Source organism: Taudactylus pleione, unplaced genomic scaffold, assembly GCF_031769625.1.
Source record: "Taudactylus pleione unplaced genomic scaffold, aTauple2 ptg000638l, whole genome shotgun sequence".
Taxonomy (NCBI): domain Eukaryota; kingdom Metazoa; phylum Chordata; class Amphibia; order Anura; family Myobatrachidae; genus Taudactylus; species Taudactylus pleione.
The window spans coordinates 2,316,808-2,343,008 of record NW_028285040.1 but is presented as its reverse complement, the minus strand read 5'-3'; the positions used below and the strand labels follow the sequence as shown (position 1 = coordinate 2,343,008).

Sequence of the window (26,201 nt, the reverse complement as noted above, 5' to 3'; positions counted from 1 at the left end):
ATATCTCTCTCTATTCCCAACTCTGAATCAGGCCCCATGGTTTTACCCAGGTGCAGAGTTACTGTGCTCCTAAACCAGAAGCAGCCCCAGAGAGAGAGCAGTAACCGGTAGATGGGTGCTTGTAGGTTTCTATAGGCGTGGAACAACTCTTTCAGTACAATTGTGGACTGTCTAAATGACACCACAAGACAAAAATAAAGAACACTGTCCTCCAACGTGGTAGACGGAGAGAAGAAACCCAACTAACCTACCTTAATGTGCATTTTTGCTCTTTTCAAGAGGCTTAGAGTGGTATGTCGGTTGCTATCTGGCCCCAGGGGCACAAGCTGCTTCAGCTGCTCCAAGTATAGTCTTAGTTTTGCTCGCCTAGAAAACACAACATGTATACAGCATGATGTAGCGACACTTACTGCCTGAGCTACAAACAGTCCCACGCCTACGCTGCTTGGCTAACAGGAACCAGCACAGCAGAGGACGGGACGTAAAAGACACAAGACATCTGGACAAAAGGACAGACATGGCTGAGGTGCATGACCTGCAGCAGGTAGAGCTCTGCAGAGTAAATCCCCCTGGTGCAATGAGCCTGTAACAGAACACACCTCCGAGCTGTACACGGTATCTGTTTGTGGTGATCCTGCCGCACACACAACAAGGAAACGCTCACTAATAAAAGTGGCCTGCGTGAAATGAACCTGGCCTCTCACCTCTCAAACCCATGCTTCAATGTACACTGTAAAGGGCAAGTGAGCCGCTTATAACATGGCAGCGTTTGGACTTAAAATAGATCTGTAAGCAGGAAGCCCTGCAGGAGGGAGCAATGAGTGTAACACGGGGACACTGGGTCACTGAGGATACGGTGAGCGATGTTACAGTACTTTATGGGCTGTATACAACTGGGCCATAGAGACTTCTCACATTTCTAGAAAAACGAGAAGGGAACACTGGAGGCACACTGCAAGCCATTCCAGGTCTCTGACAGTCACAGTCTGCCCGGCATGATATATTTTGTGCAAATTGTTACAAAAAAAAAAAAAATTAAATTGAAATAATGGTCTGAATCGTCTGATTTTACACGTTAAATATTAGGAAGAATGACACTGGCAGTATGCTTACGGTTATGAGTTTAGGGATGTATTTGCCCCATAGACTGTGGCTGCGATTCAATTCAACGCGATGCTGAATAGCCCCAGGAGGGCCATTTCGAATCAGCACGATGTTAAGTAGGAGAATGCCGGTTCTTGTGACTTAACCTGGGTGTTTAGTGGTGAGAACCGTCATTCTCCGACGAAAGTGCCGGCCGCCAGGCTGTTAGTGCCGCGTTAAGCCAGCAAGCAGACGGCACTTTTGTCGGATTTCTCCTCAATCGGACCAAACAGCCCGCTGAATTGAATAGCTACAGGAGCTATTCAATTACCCAGACTAATCTGTATATCCCTGAGAAATTCCAGGGGACAGCCAGTCGCACCTCCAGCCAGACTCCAATCCGTCAGAGAAAGGCTTCACAGCTCAGAATCACATTGGGCTTTAGATACACGCCCACAATGCTCCTATGACACGCCCACAATGCTCCTATGACACGCCCACAATGCTCCTATGACACGCGCGCAAGGCAGAGCAGTTCGGTGGCACTCGCATTGTTCCCGCCCTGAGACACCCAATTTCACAGAAAGACAGATCTGACCAATTCAGAGTCAGAATGGGACAGACATACGCAAAGGTGTATAAATTTAGATTTGCGCACGTGCATAATGCAAAAGCTCGCCGTTTGCGTCTGTGCACAAGAATCCCTACAATTCAGAATCAGCCCCATAATGTATAGATACATACATAACACAGAGAACACTTATAAAGCACAAGGTTATAATGAGCTTGTTGTACACTTCACTTCGATTTTAGGAACATGATGAAGCGTAAGACATTCCTGGATGTGTTTACCCCTAATATCCCTCCGTAGTAGCCTGCATCTCCTCACTGCATCTCCAAAGCTTAAAGAGCAGCAATGAAATAATGCGGATCACCAGGCGCGTCCAACTGAAATGACAGCAGGTGCTGCTGATGTTACTGAATAAAACCTAAGCGAGGCAGAGCAAGCATTTTAGTTTTAGACAAAAAAGTCGCAATGCGACGCAAGGTGGCGCAGAGATCATCTGCCACGTGGCACCGTAGTAAGGTCACCCACTCAGTACAGTGTGGGAGTGTGGCGCGACAGGAACTTGCTCCATCTGTGTCATATAAATAACCCCTTGTATAACTCGCATGAGGATTCATGCAAAACAAAAAGGCACTTTGCATCTGATAGTAAAAGGAGTCAGTGTGCAGCTTACCTGTGCTTCTCCAGCTCATTGTGCGATGACCTGCCAAAGAAAAGAACAGCATTATAGAACTGCAGATGAGACAGTCATTACCCTCATTTCAGACAGCCCAGAGGTGCTTATACCACACAGGCAAGGTGTTAGCCTGGACCACAGCCTGTAAGTGATCACAGCGAAGGCTAAGGGGCACTATTTGTAAAAATAGGAGTATAGCTGCACAGTATAGGAAGAAATATGGGCGTATAACACTCATAATAATATCTACACATAAGCAGGACTGCGCACATATCGAGACGTGTACATTATCTCTTTCCAAGGCTTAGTACATAGGCCCTGATTCAGAGCCGGACGCTCTGACCAGAGCGCTCGCTCTGAATCAGGGCCCTCCTCCATTAATATGGAGCGTCCTCCTGGACGCTCGGATAGCTGTGGGTCACCACCCACAGCATATACGAGCGTGCAAAAAGATGGTCGCGATGGTCTTGACCATCGCGACCATCGGACTTGCGAGGGAAACCCTGCGGTCGGGTTTCCCAGCCGCAAGGCCAGGAGTGATTTTGGCTCTATCAGAGCCAAAATCACTCCCACCGACATCACTAGTGATGTCAGTGGGGCCGGCTTCAGACGGTAGGCGTTCCCATGGGAACACCTCCGTCTGGCAGGCACGCCCCCGGCACGCCCACCAAAGGGGGCGTGCTGTCAATCAACATCGACAGCACGCCCCCTTTGGTGCGAGACCCGGAGCGATGGAAAGTCCTTCGCTCGCCGGGTCTCGCGCATGCGCACGACGGAGCTCCCTCCGTCGTGCGCATGCGCAGTGGGGACCATCGACCCACTTGCGAGCGTACTGCCACTCGCGAGTGGGTCTGAATGACCCCCATAGACCCCACAGAGCAGTAACTGAGGGAACATCAATAGAACACTCAAGTCATCTCTAACTGCTACTCCCATAGGATATTACTACAATGTAGCACAAATTATAGCAACATTTATTTTCACTCCGTCAAAAAAAATGAAAAACATTTATAAAATGAGTATGAAGGAAATGGTGGTGCAGTCATTTACACTTCCCAAAACGTGCATCACCAGTGGACGGATTGGGGCAGGACGCATTTTGTTCCGAATTCACATGTATAAATGTTGGGAAGTGTGCTCACAGCAACCAATCAGAGGCTTCCTTTCATTTACATACTAACATGGGAATTGACAGAGTCAGGTTATTCGCTATTAGCAACCGCAATGTTTTTCTACAGTTTTCATAATTACCGACCACAGATTAAAGAGCTCATTACAGTTACGGGTACTCTCTCCATTGCAGTATAACTTACCAAGACCAACTGTGCTTGTGCATAAACTATAAATGTTAGTGTATAAAGGAGAAGCTTAACGTTCAGCATAGACACAAAAACGTATCTAACAAGAAATAATGAGATAGAATATAAATGAGATAGCAATACCAGAACCAATAGCATGGTGGTACAAGTAGCCTCCCCCTTCCCCCTACACAAAGACGCACGAGAGCTGCAAGCATCTTAAGATGCGCCTATATTGTGTTATTTACACAAATATGATAAGATAGGCTATTAGTACATCTTACACCAGTGTCATATTCCTTCACTGAATGACATAAGTATAGAGAGGCGATACGGCTCAGTCTGCAGTCACAATGCCCAATTTTACTCCACGTGCGCCATACAAAGAAGCAAGTTATGTGCTTTCCTGCTGGACATAAGTAACCACGATATGGGCCCCAAGTAACGGTGCTGATAACATTTTTATGAATACAATGAGAAAGGGGCAGGAGGACACTAGGGGGTAAATTTACTAAGAATCGAGTCTGGGGGAGTTTGCTTTTTCTTTCAACTCGATTAGCTTCACCTAAACTCGGGTGATTTATAGCTCCTGAGACTTGCTAATTTACAAAGAAGGGAGTTTAGCTGAGAGTGAGATGGCCGATGGGGAAGCAGAACGAGATTTCTCCCCCGAGTAGCAGGTTCTGCAGGAGATTTCTCCCCCGAGTAGCAGGTTTGCAGGAGATTTCTCCCCCGAGTAGCAGGTTATGCAGGAGATTTCTCCCCCGAGCAGCAGGTTATGCAGGAGATTTCTCCCCCGAGCAGCAGGTTCTGCAGGAGATTTCTCCCCCGAGTAGCAGGTTTGCAGGAGATTTCTCCGCCGAGTAGCAGGTTATGCAGGAGATTTCTCCCCCGAGTAGCAGGTTCTGCAGGAGATTTCTCTGCCGAGTAGCAGGTTCTGCAGGAGATTTCTCCCCCGAGTAGCAGGTTCTGCAGGAGATTTCTCCCCGAGTAGCAGGCTTTGCAGGAGATTTCTCCCCGAGTAGCAGTTTTTGCAGGAGATTTCTCCGCCGAGTAGCAGGTTTTGCAGGAGATTTCTCCCCGAGTAGCAGGCTTTGCAGGAGATTTCTCCCCCGAGCAGCAGATTTTGCAGGAGATTTCTCCCCCGAGCAGCAGGTTTTGCAGGAGATTTCTCCGCCGAGTAGCAGGTTATGCAGGAGATTTCTCACCGAGTAGCAGGCTTTGCAGGAGATTTCTCCCCGAGTAGCAGGCTTTGCAGGAGATTTCTCCCCGAGTAGCAGGCTTTGCAGGAGATTTCTCCCCCGAGTAGCAGGTTCTGCAGGAGATTTCTCCCCCGAGTAGCAGGTTTGCAGGAGATTTCTCCCCCGAGTAGCAGGTTTGCAGGAGATTTCTCCCCCGAGTAGCAGGTTTTGCAGGAGATTTCTCCCCCGAGTAGCAGGTTCTGCAGGAGATTTCTCCCTGAGTAGCAGTTTTTGCAGGAGATTTCTCCGCCGAGTAGCAGGTTTTGCAGGAGATTTCTCCGCCGAGTAGCAGGTTTTGCAGGAGATTTCTCCCCCGAGTAGCAGGTTTGCAGGAGATTTCTCCGCCGAGTAGCAGGTTTAACAGGAGATTTCTCCCCCAAGTAGCAGGTTTTGCAGGAGATTTCTCCGCCGAGTAGCAGGTTTTACAGGAGATTTCTCCCCCAAGTAGCAGGTTTTGCAGGAGATTTCTCCGCCGAGTAGCAGGTTTTACAGGAGATTTCTCCCCCAAGTAGCAGGTTTTGCAGTAGATTTCTCCGCCGAGTAGCAGGTTTTACAGGAGATTTCTCCCCGAGTAGCAGGTTTTGCAGGAGATTTCTCCCCGAGTAGCAGGTTTTGCAGGAGATTTCTCCCCCGAGTAGTAGGTTTGCAGGAGATTTCTCCCCCGAGTAGCAGGTTTTGCAGGAGATTTCTCCCCCGAGTAGTAGGTTTGCAGGAGATTTCTCCCCCGAGTAGCAGGTTTTGCACCCGAGATTGCAGTGTCTTCTCTCTGCAAATCTATCCCGAGCTAGCAGCCTGCTCATATCAGTGAGATATGTATAAGCTGCTTGTGTTGTATCTGTAAAAAAAACGGGTTAAAAGTTTTTTTTTTAAAAATGACATAGGGCCCCCCCTAAAGCTTAACCAGCCTGTCCTGGTTTCTAAAATTACGGGGAACAAAATGTGTAGGGTTCCACCGTAATTTAGAAACCAACACCAGGCTGCAGGGCCAGTCCTGGTTTTAAATATAGGGGGGGAAAAATTGCGTAGGGTCCCCCCTATATTTAAAACCAGCACCAGACCCAAAACGGCCGGGCTGTAATGCCACAGCCCGGAGACCCTCCGGGGCCAAAGCATTATCAGCCCAAGCCGGTCAGGCCAAGCCGGAGATCTCAGGAGAGGTGGGGACCCCCCAAAAAAGGGGTCCCCCCTCCCCCCATTAACCCCAGGCTTGGTCTGAAACCAGGGGCTCTTACCCGCACCCCTGGAGTGTTGGGTACGGGGGTAATAAAGTGGGTAAATTTAAGTAAACTATTGTATTTTACAGTGGGACTACAGGTGCCAGCATGCCTGCCCTTTGACACTTGTGGAACTACAAGTGCCAGCAGATGAGCGGCATCTGTACCCCCACTGTAAAATAAAAGTTAAATAAAGACAAAACACACACCGTGATTAGTAAAACTTTATTACACACACCTACCTATACCAGATTGCATACTCACCTATATCCTAGCGCTGGTCTCCGCAGCATCCCCGGGACTTGGCAAAACAAAAAAACAACTTACCCGACCAGAAGGACCCAGGATCTGTATGTGTGTTGCCACACATACAGATCCCTCGCGAATGCCAGCTGACGGGACTGCACGGGCTTTGCAGTCCCGCCAGCCAATCAGCGGCCGCGCTAACTGTAGAGCGGCCGCTGATTGGCTCCGGCTACTGACAGTTCCCACGTGGAAACTGCTCATTACATGGAGTTGGCAGTGCAGAGCTTCCTATAGGACGCTCAGCGCTGCTGCTCACCACCCCCCGCGCCGGGACCTCAGGCACAGAGAACCCCAGCCGGACGCCCACGAATACCCGCCGGCGCTGCAGACCGCTGTCGGTTCTCTGCCACAGCGGGCCACCCGCACTCCCGCTGGACCACCAGGGCAGATAAGAAATTATTTATTTTATTACCTATTTTTATAATGGCTCCATTTTGATTGGACGGCTGCCTGCTGCATGATGATGACATCATCAGCGGCAGCCGGAGAGGGGATAAGCTAGGAAGAGCAGAGGAGAGGCAGGTAATATTTAAAACTAAAAAACCGGGTTATGTCTGAAAGGGGTCTGCCTGGGAATTTCCCGGGTAGACGTTGTTGTGTGAAAGGGGGGTCTCGACCAAATACCTGGGAATTTGCACAGGAGAAATTCCCAGGTCTGAGCAGGAAATTTCCCAGGTGGTATATCTGAAAGGGGTATAAGTAGCTTTCACCATAAGGCACGATGACAGTACTGGATTGTATGGTGAATACTTGCATTTTCATTACTCACATGGCAAATGGGCTGGAGTTTATATACTTTTTCTATACTAAATAAAATCAGAAGCCATAACAGCAGCTGTCAGACATAGGCAATGTGAGAAAACAGAGCTATTCACCACTACAGATAGATCAGAACCATGTAAGCATTTATACAGTGTCCTGCAGCCATAAAAACAGCACACACCTGCAGGTGAGAGAGGCGGAGACAGCGAATTGTGTGCAGCGCACGGAATACACATATAGCGAGGATCGTCTCACCATTCCGACAGTCAGGGCTTTATCCCCAACTGCTGGAATGTAGTGTCCCACTCTGTATTGCTGTGCCCTCCACCCACACAATACAGGGCTGTTTTTTGGGAGTAGAGGGTATATACCGTGTTTCCCCGATAATAAGACCTACCCCGAAAATAAGCCCTACCCTTACTTTTGTAATCCAGTCCAAATTAAGCCTTACCCCGAAAATAAGACCTACCAAAATCCCATTTTGAGCTGGGAATGCTTCAGAGGTCAGCGTTCCCAGTCATGCAGTGCGCGGGTGACGTCATAACGTCACCCGCACGCTGAGGATCCTGTGCGACCGCGCCTGCTGGATCATGTTAGATCCAGTCAGCGCGCAAGTGAGAGGGACATCCCGGACGGCGGCGAGTCAGGTAAGTACCGTACTGTACTGGTGGGTGGGGGATCAATTAGAGGGGGGCTTGCACTGCAATAAGGGAGGCTGCATAAGGGACACTGCTACAGGGGGGCCTGCATAAGGGGCATTTCTACAAGGGGGCCTGCAAAGGGGGGGGGGCTGCATAAGGGGCACTGCTGTCACTGCTAATTAAAATAAGACCTACCCCGAAAATAAGCCCTATGGTGTTTTTTGGAACAAAAAAAAAAATAAGACAGTGTCTTATTATCGGGGAAACACGGTAGTAGTTATTGTGCAGGGGGAGGAGGGGGGTTCCTTTTTTTTTCCAACGACTTCCCCTCTCCCCTTGTTACTGCCCTCTCTCCCTTAGCGCAGCAGTTGTTGGGACCCCTCCTCTCTGCCTAGCCACCTTCTCCCTCTCTCTCTCCTGGGAGCTTTACATTCTCTCTGTCGTACCACCTTGTCCCTTTCTCCTTCTCTCTCATGGGACCCCTCCTCTCTGTTCTGTCTGTACCGGAACCTTGTCCCCTTTCCTCTATCCTGGTACCCTCTTCTCTGCCGTACCACAATGTCTCCTCTTTCTCTACTGGGACCCCTCCTCCCTTTCCTGGCACCTTGACCCCTCTCCTCTATCCTGGTATTCATCTTCTCTGCCGTACCACCATGTCTCCTCTCCTCTTTCTCTAAAGTGGGACCACTGCTCCCTTTCCTGGCACTTTGCCCCCTCTCCTTTATCCTGGTATCCCTCTTCTCTGCTGTACCACCATGTCTCCTCTCCTCTTTCTCTACTGGGACCTCTCCTCCCTTTCCTGGCACCTTGCCCCCTCTCCTCTATCCTGATATCCCTCTTCTCTGCTGTACCACCATGTCTCCTCTCCTCGGACCCCTCCTCCCATTCCTGGCACCTTGTCCCCTGTCCTCTATCCTGGTACCCTCTCTGCTGTACCACCATGTCTCCTCCTCTTTCTCTACTGTGGGATCACTGCTCCCTTTCCTGGCACCTTGCCCCTCTCCTCTATCCTGGTATCCCTCTTCTCTGCTGTACCACCATTTCTCCTCTCCTCTTTCTCTACTGTGGGATCACTGCTCCCTTTCCTGGCACCTTGTCTCCTCTCCTCTATCCTGGTATCCCTCTTCTCTGCTGTACCACCATGTCTCCTCTCCTCTTTCTCTACTGTGGGATCACTGCTCCCTTTCCTGGCACCTTGTCTCCTCTCCTCTATCCTGGTATCCCTCTTCTCTGCTGTACCACCATGTCTCCTCTCCTCTTTCTGTACTGGGAGCCCTCCTCCCTTTCCTTGCACCTTGTCCCCACTCCTCTATCCTGGTATCCCTCTTCTCTGCTGTACCACCATGTCTCCTCTCCTCTTTCTCTACTGTGGGACCACTGCTCCCTTTCCTGGCACCTTGTCCCCTCTCCTCTATCCTGGTATCCCTCTTCTCTGCTGTACCACCATGTCTTCTCTCCTCTTTCTCTACTGGGACCCCTCCTCCCTTTCCTGGCACCTTGTCTTCTCTCCTCTATCCTGGTATCCCTCTTCTCTGCTGTACCACCATGTCTCCTCTCCTCTTTCTCTACTGGGACCCCTCCTCCCTTTCCTGGCACCTTGTCTTCTCTCCTCTATCCTGGTATCCCTCTACTCTGCCGTACCACCATGTCTCCTCGCCTCTATCTCTACTGTGGGACCACTTCTCCCTTTCCTGGCACCTTGTCTCCTCTCCTCTATCCTGGTATCCCTCTTCTCTGCCGTACCACCATGTCTCCTCTTTCTCTACTGGGACCCCTCCTCCCTTTCCTGGCACCTTGTCCCCTCTCCTCTATCCTGGTACCCTCTTCTCTGCCATACCACCATGTCTTCTCTCCTTACTTTACTGAGACCCTTCCTCTTTTTCCTGGCACCTTGCCCCCTCACCTCTCTCCTAGGGTTCCTTCTTTATGTAAATATATATCAAAGCCTATGTTTTTCTGGGAAATATAATATATCTGAAGTTGACTTGTTTAGTGAAATGTGACTTAATTTGTCCAGAATGCGGTTTGTTCCATGAAGAAAGCAGGCATTTGTTTATACAATAACATTCTGTGGCAGTACAAGACGAGAAGAGTGATTGGCTTGCTTCACCTAGGTAACCTACAGTACATAGCTGGCGGATCCCTGCTCAGTGACCGGGCCATAACAGAACGGTTGGTAAGCCTATTGCTGACTTGTGATAATGGTTACAAACAATGGCCCTCATTCAGAGCCGTACGCTCTGAGCAGAGCGCACGCTCTGAATGAGGGCCGGCCTCCATGAAAATGGAGCATCCTCCCGGACGCTCGTATAGCTGTGGGTCACCACCCACAGGCTATACGAGCATGCAGTTTGATGGCCGCGATGGTCTTGACCATCGCGACCATCGAAAACTGCGAGCCGGAGCCTGCGGTTGAGGTTTTCAACCGCAAGCTCCGGAGTGATTTTGGCTCTATCAGAGCCAAAATCACTCCCACTGACATCACTAGTGATGTCAGTGGGCCGGCCTCTGACGGGAGGCGCTCCCGGGGGAACGCCCCCGTCAGGGAGGCACGCCCCCGGCACGCCTACCAAAGGGGGCGTGCTGTCAATCAACATCGACAGCACGCCCCCTTTGATCAGACACAACGAGCGAAGGACTTTCCTTCGCTCGTCGCGTCTGGCGCATGCGCACGACGGAGCTCCCTCCGTCGTGCGCATGCTCAGTCCAGAACATCGACCCACTTGCGAGCGGACAGCTGCTCGCGAGTGGGTCTGAATCAGGCCCAATGTGTGTTGCCTTCACATATCAAAAAGTAAATGTTTAGCTTTAGTTGTCCTTTAAATATCGGTTTATGCCGTAAAACTATGAATAGGTAGTTAAAATTAATTGTTTATTTTCCATTAGGGCTCGCTTGCAATTATATTGTTTTCCTCTTGATTCCTAGTGTTTTGAGTTCATGGTAATCACACTAAACAATAAAGTAACTTGCTCCTTGTGTGTTTAAAGATTTACTAGCTGTAAGGTCCAGTTTTTCAACAGTTACTGCCCTTGTGTGTACCTATAACTTTTTACTGCAGAAGTCTCTGCGCAAACTTTCCTCTACTCACACAAGGACGGTACCAAATGTGTACATATCGCATATACTTTCTTATGCATTTACCATTAGCAGTGTGAGCAGAACCCTACCTCAAACAAGGCACTGCGCACATTGCTGGCACCCTGTATAAACTGTAATACATATGAAACATATGTCCCAAATTTAAATGAAAATAAATCTCCGTCCTTGGCGACGGCTTTCACAGATGAATCAATTACTGGATATTTACACTGAAAACATTCCCTGTCACCATCTCTGAGCTCATGAAGGAGTGTAATGACTCTGTATAAAATGTCTCCCTGTACGCTACACAACCTTACAGTACATGGGTTTATGAAAAGAGAATTCATTTCAACAATAAGTGTTACTGCTGGGACCATTAAAGGTTGCCCGGCGATGTTTCGCGCCCGTCTCAGAGAAAGTAAGACCAAGCAATGATGTAGTCAGCACAGAGACTTACCATGCCACAAATACCGGTTACATAAACGTGGCACGGGCTAGGATTTCCCAACCGCTGCATACAGTCATTGCCAACATTATAAAATCATTTCCTAGGAAACGTCGCTACTGAGCGAGTGCACATCGGCACATAACACCCGGCACTATTTATTTATATTTGGATTAGAAATGGGATTCCCAGGTTTCTTTTTGGGAGAATTCCGGATTTATTATTCCTCATTTGTTTTATTTCACAGCTGAGTAAAAAAAAACCCCCAGAAAACATGATTCATTACGGATCGCTAATGCGATTGCAGCTGCGATTACGCACGCAGTCTCACTGCGAAAAATATGCTGATTGCAATGTCGTCGCAGCCAAACATAAGGGGATGCCCACTTTACCATACACACCTCCGTAATACTGTGCAAGTCTGCGAAACCATCGGCACCATCAGTACAATCGCCGCCTCACGCATAGTTGCACAAAGTCTGAAGTTACTCAGGAATTGCTAACCTCATCGCACGCAGTGTAAGCTCAGACTGTGTATGGCATCGCAGTGGCTAATTTATGCACACTGGCATGCCTGCGTTTCGACAACCCCCCCCCGTCAGGACCACCAAACGCTCACTTCCTGTCAATTACTCTGCGATGGGTCTGCGTAGACACTGCGATCGCAGTGAAGTCTGTGCGCACTGTCATGCATGCGCAGAATGCAACAATAGGCTGATGGCGTGCGTAATCGCATTTGCAATCGGTAATGAATCAGGCCCATTGTTTGCGGTTTCTTGTTTTTATTTTACAGAAGAGAGGGTCAGAGGATGCCGCACAGACTGAGATTGCAAGTGTCGTCATATTGACCGAACCACTCTGTCCGTGAAATTAGCTCCTCGGGGGCGGGGGACTGGGAGGAGACATGCGGATGTAGTGGGAGTGATGTGAGCGTGTAGGCGGAGATGGGATGCCCGTTTCAGAGGGATCTTTGCCTCCAGCGCGGAGCGGGTGCATGTGCAGATACTAATGATGACTGCTGCAGCCGCAGACAGACAATCAGTGGGCGAGACGGCATTACACATGCAGATGCACGGTATTCGGCATACTCTGGTGAAGTCTTGCATTAGCATACGTTACCGTGGTGAGACCGTCGCAGCAATATGGAAAAGCTATGGCAGATGCATTCAATGCAGAATCAGCATGGGCGCAATTCCTGCGAGTCTGCTCGTATTTATAAAACGGCAATCATATAAAAGGCAAAACCAACGTGGAAGCACAGCCTGGCGAACTATGGGCCTGATTCAGAGCCGTTCGCTATTTGCGGTCGTTCGTTCAAAAACAAGGGGTGGCTATTCAAATGATCCGTTCGCAAATTGTAGTTTGTTCACGCCTCTAAGTCTGAACGAGCGAGCAAAAACATACGCTCGTTTATTTGTTAAAAACGCCCCCTGGCCGCTCGCATCCTACGTCATGTCCGCTATTTATTAGATTAATCGAGTACATCGACCAGCGTATGAACTGCTCGCTATTCTTGTGGTTGGTGTTTGCTACCACAAATTTGCGAGCAGTTCTGGCTATAAAATAACCCAGTGACGTGGTCAATGACGCTGCTGAATTAATTATGCACACCCATAATACGCCCGTTTTGACCTTTAAGCACGCCTGCGTTTGGATCTCCACTCCCCGTTTTCAAGCACCTTCCCCTGTTACCACCCACATACGCCTCATTCTGTCACTCAAAATAGCAGGCACTCGCTATATAGCGTACAAACGATTTTTGACCGCACTGACTGGTTCGCACATGCGTACTAAAAACCGTACGCATGCGCAGATGTGCAAACATCGCTCGGAACGAGCGTACTGCCGCTAACGAGCGGCTCTGAATGAGGGCCTATATATGCATTGTGTATCATGTCAGCCCGTTTCATTTTTTTTATATTTTAATATATTCTGTTTTTATTGGAAGAAGATAAAAAATACAGCGTTCAAGCGTCATTTTGATAAGTTCACATAAAACAGCAAATCTCGACGCAGCGGGTGAAATTAACATCCCTAAAAAAAAAGTACAAAAAATAAGAAAGGGGGGGGGGGGGGGGATTGTAAGGAAAAAAGAAAGATAAAAATATATACATTGACCATACGAGGGTAAGCATTATGAGGAAAATCACACCATTTTATTAATGTTCCACCAAACGTAGTGTGTAGTGTTTATAAGTGCTTGTAGATTTATAATCTAGCCAAGGGTACCAGGTATTCGTAAATTCAGAGGTTTTATCAGCTGAGGTTAGGAAAAGATCCTCCATAGTCATAAACTTGTCTATTCTAGAGAACCAAACTTTACGAGTAGGTGGGGTGGATGATCTTCAAAGAGTAGGTATCGATGCATGGGCAGCATTACACAAGTGGCGTAGTAATGACTTTTATACTGTGACAATGGGGTGGAAGATTCAACAACCAAAAAGCTGGGTCAGTGGGGACAGGAGCACCCAGTATGTCTCAGGAGATTGCAATAACGTCATCCCAAAAGGGTTTAAGGTGGGGACAGGTCCACCAAATATGCAATAGAGACCCTACTGTGTGAAGGCAGCTCCAACATTGAGCAGATAGCGAGGGATACATTGCATGTAAAAGAGAAGGAAGCAGATACCATCAAAATTTTATACTGGGCTTCAGCCTGTTTCATTTTAACCTTGTATGTCTTATTTCCATATATTGCTTATCTCGTACACCGTAACCTATGTAGTGCACCTAAGACTGCCTCGCCTGGTACTCTCCTGTGTAGAATGAACAATGCATGATATTTTTATCTCCCTCACTATGGGCCTGGTGCAAAGGTGGACGCAGAAGTAGATGCAGCTGTATTAGCGATCGCCGGTCTGCAACTTTATGCAAATGGCGCTACAAAGACCTTCCCTAGTGTACATGCGTGTGTATGAATGTGCAAGGACTGAGACGCCCACTTTCAGCGTCCATGCTTACAGTAATACACTTGGACGCCACCATCGATCTCACCATCGAAACTTGCACTAGCCCTATGGCAGGTGCAGCTTCTCTGTCCATGTTTGGCCTCCGATGTGAGTGGTTTAGCGTTTGTGCACGCACACGCTTTCACCGACATGCCCCCGGCATTCCCATAACACACCGATAATCCATTGATCTGCGCCCAATGCTGCAGTCGCTTGGATTTGTGAATAATAATAATAATTGGATTTATATAGCACTTTTCTCCAATAGGACTTTCTAAAATACCAGGAACAGAGGTTTAGATTTCATAAAATACAGACACCATGAATATTGGGCCTGATTCAGGGATGTGCGCCAATGCCACTGCTGCTGCAAATATGCAAATGTCTCAGCCACCGGGATTTTGTATTGGACGTAATAAAGGAGCATTTCAATGGCTGGAATTAAAAGAAACTAAACATTCATTATGGAAATACCAGGAATGCAACAAAATATGTAGAAGAAATCAGATTAGCACAGAATGAAACAGAAAGACAGATTGCTAAAGATAGCACCATCTTATCCTATCCAGCCTCCTCCCAGTACATCTCATCCTCCAGCATCCTCCCAGCACATCTTATCCTATCCAGTATCCTCCCAGCACATCTTATCCTATCCAGTATCCTCCCAGCACATCTTATCCTATCCAGTATCCTCCCAGCACATCTTATCCTATCCAGTATCCTCCCAGCACATCTCATCCTCCAGCATCCTCCCAGCACATCTCATCCTCCAGCATCCTCCCAGCACATCTTATCCTATCCAGCATCCTCCCAGCACATCTTATCCTATCCAGCATCCTCCCAGCACATCTTATCCTATCCAGCATCCTCCCAGCACATCTTATCCTATCCAGCATCCTCCCAGCACATCTTATCCTATCCAGCATCCTCCCAGCACATCTTATCCTATCCAGCATCCTCCCAGCACATCTTATCCTATCCAGCATCCTCCCAGCAAATCTTATCCTATCCAGCATCCTCCCAGCACATCTTATCCTATCCAGCATCCTCCCAGCACATCTTATCCTATCCAGCATCCTCCCAGCACATCTTATCCTATCCAGCATCCTCCCAGCACATCTTATCCTATCCAGCATCCTCCCAGCACATCTTATCCTATCCAGCATCCTCCCAGCACATCTTATCCTATCCAGCATCCTCCCAGCACATCTTATCCTATCCAGCATCCTCCCAGCACATCTTATCCTATCCAGCATCCTCCCAGCACATCTTATCCTCCAGCATCCTCCCAGCACATCTTATCCTATCCAGCATCCTCCCAGCACACTCACACAAGACAGATACAACTGATACTATTGGGACAGTAAAAGATGAACTCAGAAAATAATTATCTAAGAGAAAATCATCCCTTGTACATGTTTACATGTTTTATCATCTGTGTTTACAAGATGGAAACAAACGTCGGGAAATGCAGGATGTTGTATAGAAACCAAGCTCAGCCATTGATAGACGGCTATGTGCTACATTATGGACTCCATCAGGTCAGCGCCACAAGACGGACAGAAATGCCGATATACAAAGCCAGGAAATTATAGGACTTCTGAACTTGACTTCAATCATTGTTAAAATATTTGACAGCTCCTTGTAAGGAGTATATAGGATATATTATATATATATGATATTATGCACAAACTGTCTTCCTACACTGAAGCTAGATAAAATTGTTAATTACGCACACACTTCTCCTCATAAGCCATGCCTACCCCAATCCTGTCACCACATTAGACTTTTCATTGTGGAGGTCGTCCTCCGGCCTCCATAGTAATGGGAAGGATACAAAAAAAAAAAGTTACCTTACCCCTGCCAGTCCAGACAACCCACGGCGCTGACCGGGAAGTGTGCCAAACAAAAAAATTAAAAGCTGGGGTCTCCCCCAACCTGGCTTTTAATAATGAAGTGGCATCCACATTAGAAAGAGGGGGGGTACCCTATTTCAAATAAAGTGGGTTCAAGGTAACTTGGGTAAATGGAGTATCCAACTCAACCCCCCACAAAGAAAAAGAAAAAAAAAAACGGGGAACTATCCAGATAAAAGTTCAAAACATCAATGTTCAACAATCTCCACAGAAAATTAGGAAGAGGTGCACCTCACATTGGCGACCGACCTGAATGCTTGATCCACGGTCTCCAGGATCTGGGTCTGGAAACTGCTTTATTACCGCCATGTGTTATTGTTATGGGTACCTCATTTTATGTTAGTTATTATCTTATGGGATCTTATGGGCATGTCCAATACATTTCCTCTTTTTTTAATTCACTATTATTGATTTTCTCCAAATAATTATTTCTCATTTGGGAACAAACCCTGAGGGAGAAATTCACACCGGCAGATATTACTACCACAAGAGGATCGATAGCTCCCAGTATAGGGTAAGAGGGTCATTAATCCCTTATGATTAAGTTGTACACATGCATTGATCTTAGGATATTACAATATACTGTGTTATGGTTTCCACATATATATATATAACTCTTATGGAGAACAAGGGTAACCTGTATCAGAACACTGGATATCTACTATTTGGATTGCACCTGTCATTTCATTCACATGGTCCATTCGGGACTACACGTCGCTTATTACTGTTGTATGTTATCATTGTTGCCCGCCTGGGACTATTGTTTGGACATCCTTTGGATAGATTTTTTTGTTGAACATTGTTCTGGACAGTGCTCACTTTTTAGCAATGTTTATTATTTTTTCGGGGTGTTTCATGGGAAGCGCCAGATGGGTTTGAAGCACTTTAGTTTGGTGTCATGATCGGCTTACGTCCCTAGTATTTACTGTCTTGTAATCACCAGATAACTGCACCCATCGGCGTCAGACAATAAGACCCCGGCGGTCTAGTGGGGGAGCGGACGGCCCTGGGCCCTCACTGCAGCGGCTTCCGGTGCGTCTCCAGCACCGGAAGCAATTCTGCCGTGCGCGATTCCCCATAAGGGACATCTCCGTGCGTCCGGTTGCAGTCCGGGTCCCCAGCTTCGCCGCTAGAAAGCTCTGCTGTGACCCGCCGAAATCACCAGAGACGTTGCTGGTGTTGCGGCCCAGCACGGGTAGACTTAAGTCGCAGTGCAGACGTCTTATTAGAACGCTCAGCACTGCTAAACTAGAAACAAAATAAAACAAAAAACTAAAGCTTGGGACTGTCTGAGCAGTCCCCGTTATAAAGGTGAGTCTAAATCCTGCTGCACCAAACGAAAAGCTGAATGCCTGTGGCTGGGGGCCGGGTATATGTGGAGGAGGACTGGGGCATTCTGGGAGCTGAAAGCTTTTGACTGTTTGGTGCCTGGATCACTCCAACCACATACCCCAAGGTAGTTCCTGTGGACCCTATGGAACCTGAAAAAGAAACATACATTTTCTATGGCACCAAATGACTCCCCACTTAAAGGACTTATGGTATTTTCGGAAAATGTCTTCTAAAGAAAAGAAAGGTGTAAGTTGTGTGGGTACCGCGCAAACAATCTGTGCTGTTGATGTTGGAATGTGACGAGCGCAGACAATGAGAAAGGGGCTCAGCACAGGAGTGAGAAACCCTCAGCAGCGAAGGGATAAATAACATACAGCCCTACCTAGTTCTCTGTATCGGGGTGGTATAAAACCCACAATCACAATACAGATACACTAACTTTTACTTATACAACAAATGTACTGTTACAGCAGCTCTTCAATAAAATAATATTACACACAGTGCAGGGGTGATGCAATATTTTAATTTTAGGTGCATTCACTTTGAATAAGAATAACTTTGAATACTAACTTTGCTACAAATCGTACCTCAGATAATTCTCAATGTTTCCCTTCTTCATTGCACAATCCTGGTCGGGATCCCGGCGCCGAAATCCGGACAGGTAGGGATCCCAGCACCAGTATCCCAACCGTCGGCATCCCAAAGGTAAGTATCGAGGTGCAGGGGGAGGGTAGCATTAGCTAGCGGGGAATGGGTTAGGCACTAGGGGGAGGGTTAGGGTTAGGCACAGGCGAGGGACAGTTAGGATTAGGGTGCGGGAAGGGGGAGGTTAGGTTTAGGCACTAAGCGGGGAGGTTAGGTTTAGGCACCGGGAGGGGGTGTTAGTTTTAGGGTGCGGGGAGGGAAAGGTTAGGTTTAGGCACTAGGAATGGGGGTTAGGTTTAAGCACCGAGGAGGGTGGGTTAAGATTAGGGTAGGAGTTAGGGTAAGAAATAGAAAAGTACTCACAGTTAGGTTCTATGGGTGTCGGGATCCTGGCTGTCAGGATGCCACTGTCGGTATTCTGAACAGCGACATCCCAACAGTCGGGATATCATACCTAACCAATCAGAACGACGTACAAAAGACACAATCTTTGTTCCAATTTGCCTTCATCCCGGAACACGCGATATATAGCATACACACTATGCAATCTTCCAAACAACGGACCAATATATCATAACGAAGCATTGCATCCGATCAGGGGCGGATTGGGATGGAAAACCAGCCCGGGAAATTTTTGCAGCAGCCCTAAATGGGAGGAGGTGGGGTCTGTGAAGGGGGCAGGATCTGATGACATATCTAAAAGGTTCTGATGGTATATAGGCGGCAAGTGGAGGAGAGACAGCAAGAAATGTGCAATCCCATCTCCTCTATATAATAATAATGCCACATATCAGTGTGTGCTGGGGGCTGTTTTATTCCCCCTCATATCACTGTATAGTGCCTTCACCTCGATAAAATAATACCACATATCAGTGTGCTGGGAGCTGTGTTATTCCCCCTCATATATCACTGTACTGCGCCCCTGTCATTAGCGGCGCTGCTATCTATAAGATAGCAGCGCCGACGGCAGGGCCATGTACGAACGGTCATAACGCATGACCGTTCAGCCGGCTGTAGCTGTCGTTGTCGACAGCTACAGCCTGGCGTTAGCCTATCCCCACAGCAGGGACAGCGCTGTCCCTGCTGCGGCGGCTGCCGGCTCCAGGGCTCCACGCGGGGATCTCGCGATACTTGCGAGATCCCGTGCATGCTCAGTGGAGCCGGCCGGGAGAGAGACACAGCGCATCAGCACTAGGCTGATGCGCTGCTGTCTCTAGCGGGTATTTATGGGCCTTAATGGGAGAGAAGGCTAGCCTCCCTGATTCTTCTTCTCTTCCTTGCGAAGTGTGAAGACCTTTGATTACCTCTATTCAAGAGCTGCAACATCCTGCAGCGGTCGCGGGGCGTTATACGTGCCGCATTGCTTCATCATGCCCCCAGCACTAGCCTCTTGGACCAAAAAATTAGGAGAGTATGTTTTTAGGATAGTAACGTGTTACAGAAGAGTGGTCATGCACAGGAATACTAGGTGACAGAAAGATGAGAACAATGAATAAATGGTGATGCGAACATTGTATTACTGGGATGTAGTCAATATAACAACGGCCGGAAAGCCGTCTGTCTAAATCCCGGCATCGAAATCCCAACTCGTGACTAAAGATAGGCGTCGAAATCCCGATGCCCATCTAGATCCCGACGCCAGAATCCCAACAGACAGCTTCCCGAACGAAGGTAAGCCGACCCGTCTTAGGTGTTAGCCGCGGGGGGAAAGTTAGGGTTAGCAACCACCGGGGGAGATTAGGGTTAGGCACCCCCCCCGGAGGGAATCGGTATGACATACCGCATGGTTCGATTCCTGGCAGCGGCAGCCCGACAGATGGACAGATCCCGGCAGCGGCAGCCCGACAGCAGTTGAAATCCCGATCGTCCTCAGGTAAGTATATACTAACCTAACCCCCCTAATCCTCCTTTGGGGTGCCTAACCCTAACCTTCCCCTCAAATGCCTAACCCTAATCCCCCCTGTAAGTGCCTAACCCTAACCCCCCCCTTCCCCACTGCCTAAACCTAAGTCCCCCCCCGGGGGTGCCTAACCCTAACCCTTCCTCCCCCTAGCCTAACCCTAACCCTCCCGCGGGGGTGCCTAACCCTAAGTCCTCCCCGAGTGCCCTAAACCTAACCCTCCTCCCCGCGGCTGTCCGCTTGTGGCGCCCGGCATCCTTTCAATCTAGACGCCTGTCTCCCGGCGTCGGGAAAATGACAGGCGTCTAGATATAGACGCCTGTCATTTAACCCACACCGGGATAAAGCAGTCGGGAAGCCGGCTATCGGGATCACATCACCCGGTTTCCCGATTGCATCCCCCCCGGAGGGTTAGGTTTAGAGTGCGGGGAGGGAGTGGTAGGGTTAGGCACCACCGGGGGCAGGTTAGGGTTAGGCACCCCTAAGGGAGTGTTAGGTTACTTACCTCCCCTGTCAGGTTCTTATACAGCCGCCGGTATTTCATACCCAACCCGTATTAATATGGTATAATTCTCTAGTTAGATTACATCTTGAATATGGGTTATAGCTTTGACCTATAAGAAGAATTAATTAATATAAGGATTATATTATAAAGTAGTTAAAAAAATAGTCTTGCCTAGTCTTGAAATAAAATACATTAGTATATACATTGTATAGCGCAATCTACTGCAAATGACAAAAAAGGCCCTTAGTACCAAGCAATACAGATAACAGATCAGTATCTGTATACAGTACTGCTCTGAGCACAACCAAGCCCCTACCCTAACACAACAAACCATAAAAAAATACTGATCAAATACAACACAAGACAAACAATCAAATGGAATGGGATTGAAATACCGGCGACTGAGGAAGCCCGAAAGGAGGAGACACTGGACTGGGGCTGGTAAGTATCTAGCGTTCCTGCTAGGCTGTTTCAGCGGGTTCTGTCCCCTCCCGCAGGCCACAGTGTCCCGCGGGTGGGGAAAACGGGTGCAGCAGTCAACGCCCGTGAATGGATGCCAGGTGCATGCGCCCGGGATGCATTCACAGAGACCGCAGCGATTGGGGGCTTCCCGGCATGTCCATAAGTGCCGGGCACGCCCCCAAGAGTGACGAGAGGGGGACACGTCATAAAAACATGCCCCCTTTTCAGTGGCCACGCCCCCTTTTGGGTGCGCACCTAACCCTCCCTGAGGGGTGCCCAAAATGTAACACACACACACACACACCCGGGGCTAACTGCTGAGACGCCCTGGACTTACCTTGTTTGGGATGGCGTCCTTCTGCACTCTGGCGTCAGGTTTGAGATAGGCGCCAGTAGTTCAACGCCTATCTTAAGTCCCATGTCGGCCTTTAGACCGGCGGCACTAATAACTACATCCCCAATCAACTGTGTAGGATTGCAATCCAAAAGACCCTATGTTTCTACAAGTAAAACACTTTCTTGCTTAGTAAACAGCCTGTCGCTCATTTTGCACAGATGTTTATATGCTAAATATACGCTTGGTTTGAAAACTTTCCTACTGAACAGCAACTGAGAAATAATTAACAACACATTAGCACTATACATACACGCCACTAGATTCTACAGGACGTAAATGCCTCTGCCAATACTTTCAACTATAACCTCAAGGGACATAAATCACGAGGAACTGAATATTTACATTACTTTTCAGGAACGTTTCTGCTTACACTGCACATTCTGGCTCAATTCACTGATCAGGAGGTAAGATGAATTACACAAATCTGGCAAAATGATTACCATGTGTAAACATAAGGCTCTTAAAGGCACAATATCACCCAGTTTTAAAAATCGTTCATACCCCCTCTGAATGTTATACCTCACTGGTTCCCTGACTCTACACCAAGAGGAAGCCTGCTTTATACAGCTAGAAACCTCTGTGACAGGTCTACTTCAGTCTATATAGTGCACTCGGTATGCATATAGTTACCTACTCCCCCCAGGGTGTCCAAGAGGCTCCAGAATTAAGGGGCCTATTTGAGAACCTAAACATCTTACTTATCAGGGTTTAACGCAACAGATATCATAGATTACTCCTGCGCTAGGCAAACTAATGCTGCAGAACGCAGTCGGTATTACTCGCAACGCTGACCTGGGCCCAGCACAATTTAACAAGCTCCGAAAAAACTTAGTTTAGTCTGCCTGGACTGTCTGCATGTGCAGCCCTATAGCTGGGTACACACTGGAGCGATGTCTGGCCGATTTGCCGTTTCGGAACTTTTACCTAACAAACAAACAAATACGGAACATGCAATACCGCGGAGTAATTATCACATTACAGGTAATCAGGAGCATTTTGGACACTTGTCCGCATTGCACTACGACACCGCACATTTATCACGCTAGCCATTTCAGCTCATGTCAGCCAGTAAATAGTGAAATACAATGAACACATGGTTTTACAAATGATGAAATGAATATAAAGCCTCTGGGACCATTCATGCCGTGACCCTCACTAGCTAAAGTTCTCTAGTATGTGCGGGTTCCAAACTATTGAAAAATCCTTCCTTGGATTTCTTCTTATAAATGTTCTCACAAATCATAATTTGCTGACAGCTGCAATATTGTATCTACAAGATGAAAAGTGACTTTTGGCGCAATGCGCATGTATAACCTATAGATCAGGCTGTGACGGGGGTCCAAGTATGGGAAAAAATTAGATCATTATCCAAAACAAACTTGACTTTAATTAGAGGAATTGTCGCTAAGCAATTGTCGTTTGCCCCTCACAAAGTTATGAAAAGACACAAAAGTACAAAATGCCAACTAAACATGGATATTACACCGAAAGGTATTTATTGGTGTCCTCGTCTCTCCAGCATAATATGATCAGGTCTCTGTACATTAATGATGCCTTCCTAATGGCGATTGGTTTTCCCCTCCTCTCTCTCTCTGTTCTTCTACTATCAGACACTGGTACCCAGCATAAGCAGTTTAAAACCACATATGTGCACTAACTTTTATGGTATGTTATTGCCATGGCTATGTTAATTATTATGTTGCTTTTTTAAAAATCATAATGATCAGTACACATAAAATGTAACTGGGAAACACACCAGTTCTGGCACCTAACCCAGAAACAGACGATGGACCCTACCAGGGGTGTCAATCCTAAAGAACCCATGAAAAGGCAGCAATGGTGTGTTCTGGTATTTTAAGCTGGAGGATCTAAGCAGAAGCAGAAGCTCTATTTCAAGTCTCCCCAGCTATACAGTGAATTGTAATAATGATTTAACATGGCAAAATCATTTTAATACCATTACTAGCAGGAGAAGATGCACGCCCCTCCCTTTTAGAATGTAAGCTCTTACGAGCAGGGCCCTCTATCCTCTTGTGCTTCTCCTTACTTCACTTTCATCTACTTCTTATGGGGCACATCCACTAGACGATCTACTCCCTGTCCAATCTCTAAACGATTTTCCCTTGATTTTTTCCCTTGAAATTTTATCTTTCAGTCTGAACGATTTGCAAACGATCTTTAATAGATCAAGTGAAATTCACCTGCATGTTCAGTCGACTGACGAGACGATCAAACGACCAGCGGGAGCGCGCATCGTTGATCGTTATCGACCAAACACTGCACGATTTATAAACGATTTTTAAACGATTGAACGATAACGATGTCGTTATCGCTCAATCGCCTGCTAATATCGTGTAGTGGATGCCCCCCTTTACTTCCCACTAGGGCACCTAACACTTGGTTGCTTTGCTCTGCTGCTTATGTGGGTCGCTAATGTAGTAATGTACATTATCCATGTCCTGGTCCAGCATTGTATTGTACTGAATTGTATGTCACTGCGGAACACTTGTGGCGCAATATAAATAGATGATGATAATAATAATAATAATAATAATGCTTGTTGTTTTTCATTGGTGAATAAAAGAGAGAGCGAGATAGAGAGAGTGTGTGTGTGTGTATGTGTGTAAGTGTGTGTGTGTATGTGTGTATGTATGTGTGTAAGTGTGTGAGAATGTGTGTATGTGTAAGTGTGTGTGTGTAAGTGTGTGTGTAAGTGTGTGTTTGTTGTGATAGGATCACTGGTAAAGTGGTCTGTGGCAGGTACATTTGTCCCAGATTCCTGTCTTATGTGTTCTAAACCCCCAGGAGAAAGTCTGCAGTGTAGCAGGCTTGAGTCTCGGCTTTTTGAAAAGCCGGTTTGGGACCTGGGGGTTGTGGGTGAGAGGAGAGGAGAGGGAGGGCTTCACCCACGGCCACTCCAGGTTTTGGTTCTCGCAGCCTGGTAACAGGCTTGTTAGGGTTCCCAGATGAAAAATGAACTATAAAGATTTATAGTATAAAGGGCGCTGCGATGGGTGGTCTTTCCAAGCAGCTGCAAAAGGGAGGTAGTCAGCCTCCTGTACAATGGTGAAGAAAAAGAGGAAGTATGCAGCGCTAATAGATACAAAAATTTAATAAAAAACAATTAAAAACAATAAATAGAGAAAACAATAACTGGTACACAGTATTGATACACAAATAAATGTGGATACACTAAAAGAATAATTGGAAAGTTCAGTGGACATAAAACAAATAATCATGCATGATATTGACCCTGTAGGCACTAATTGCTGCAGCAATATTAGGACATAAAGATGGAAGATAATGTCTTTCAGGCAAAAATGGAGTATAGTTGTATGTCCAATAGTGGGGAAATGATTACCAGCTTAAGTCCAGATGAAATGAGGATCCTGTAATTAGCGAGGGCGTCACAGCCGGCGAACATCCAACGCAAGGAAATACCTCTGGGAGATCAGTGCTGGAAAAAGATGTGTCCCAACTCCAAAGCAGGCTCCAGTATATGTCCTTAGAATAGTCCCAATGATAAGTGCCTAGATCAGGGGAAGCCACCAACACGTTTCGCTACCATTAGGTAGCTTTTTCAATGTGTCTCTGTAGCTGTTACACAGCCCTTTTTATACCACTTTACATTGTGCTTAATCATCTCCAAGTGTATCCAATCAGCTTATGTAAATTACACAATCAATAAAGAAAGAGAATGTAGACAATAGAAGGCAGACATGAAAACATTAAATCGGAAGTCTTAAAAAAATAAAACAAAAATAGAAGATAAAAGATTATTAAAAAAATTACCTCTTTTGCTATCTAAAAGTAGCTCCAATACTTAGTGCAACGGACTATCCCAGGTGTGTTAAATGTTGTTATTTGACTAGTGGTCAATAATGGTCATGTGACCAAATCATTTGGTTATATGGAACGCTACCAAAATACACCCTGCGTTCCAGGTCTCTTTAACATAGTCAATAGCTAGTTTAAGGAAGTCACCTGACTAGATCAAGTGCCGATAACTCGTCAGTAGAAAAGTCACGTGGCCGGATCGGACGCTACAGTATCACGTGATATGTTCCACATCTCAGATAGAAGCTGGTTCCTGTTTGGACAGTCTTAGTACGCATATGTATTTTATTCAGTTGGAACTCAGCGTCCTCATACCCTACCAAAAATACACTCTGCGTTCCAGGCCTCTTAATCATAGCCAATAGCAAGTTAAAAGGGTCACCTGACTAGATCACGTGCCGATCACTAGTCAACAAGAAAATCATGTGGCCGGATCGTACACTACATCATCACATTCCTTCAGATAGAAACTGTTTTTTGTTTAGACAGTCCTAATACACATGTTTTCTATTTAATTGAGACGCAGCGTCCTCATACGCTGCGTGTCAAATAAGATATCGGGTCCAATGAAGTATTTAATCTCCAATTTCTATATGACATATTGAAAAGATTAAAATTAAGCCTTATAATAATCATTCTTATTTAAAAGATATAACAGCCACAAATGGGCCGTATAATTATATAACCAACTGAAAGTGGCCCCTCTAAACTCTTATTTTATAAAATGGCATTTAGTTCTAATGCTTCATTCAAACCACTGGGAAATAAAGAATTCAGTTGGAATGTCCAGTAGATCTCCTGTTGACAAAGTTTTCTAAATCTATCACCTCCTCGTGGAGTTGGAGGGATAAATTCTAAACCTATAATCGTTAGTGAACTTGGATCATTATTGTGTTTCTCAATAAAATGTTTTGGGATGCTGTGGTTACATTTTTTATTTAAG

General features: G+C 46.9%; 1 protein-coding gene across 3 annotated transcripts in view; it reads right to left on the bottom strand.

Moving 5' to 3' along the window:
- Window positions 1-26,201, bottom strand: part of MXD4 (MAX dimerization protein 4) — a 72,109-nt gene that overhangs the window by 9,187 nt on the left and 36,721 nt on the right. For all 3 annotated transcript variants that reach the window (XM_088454971.1, XM_088454972.1, XM_088454973.1), the window contains exons 3-4: window positions 2,325-2,354; window positions 252-366 (exon numbers count right to left, since the gene is read on the bottom strand). In XM_088454971.1, the coding sequence (XP_088311097.1) occupies window positions 252-366; window positions 2,325-2,354 (145 nt within the window). The remainder of the gene's footprint in view (window positions 1-251; window positions 367-2,324; window positions 2,355-26,201) is intronic.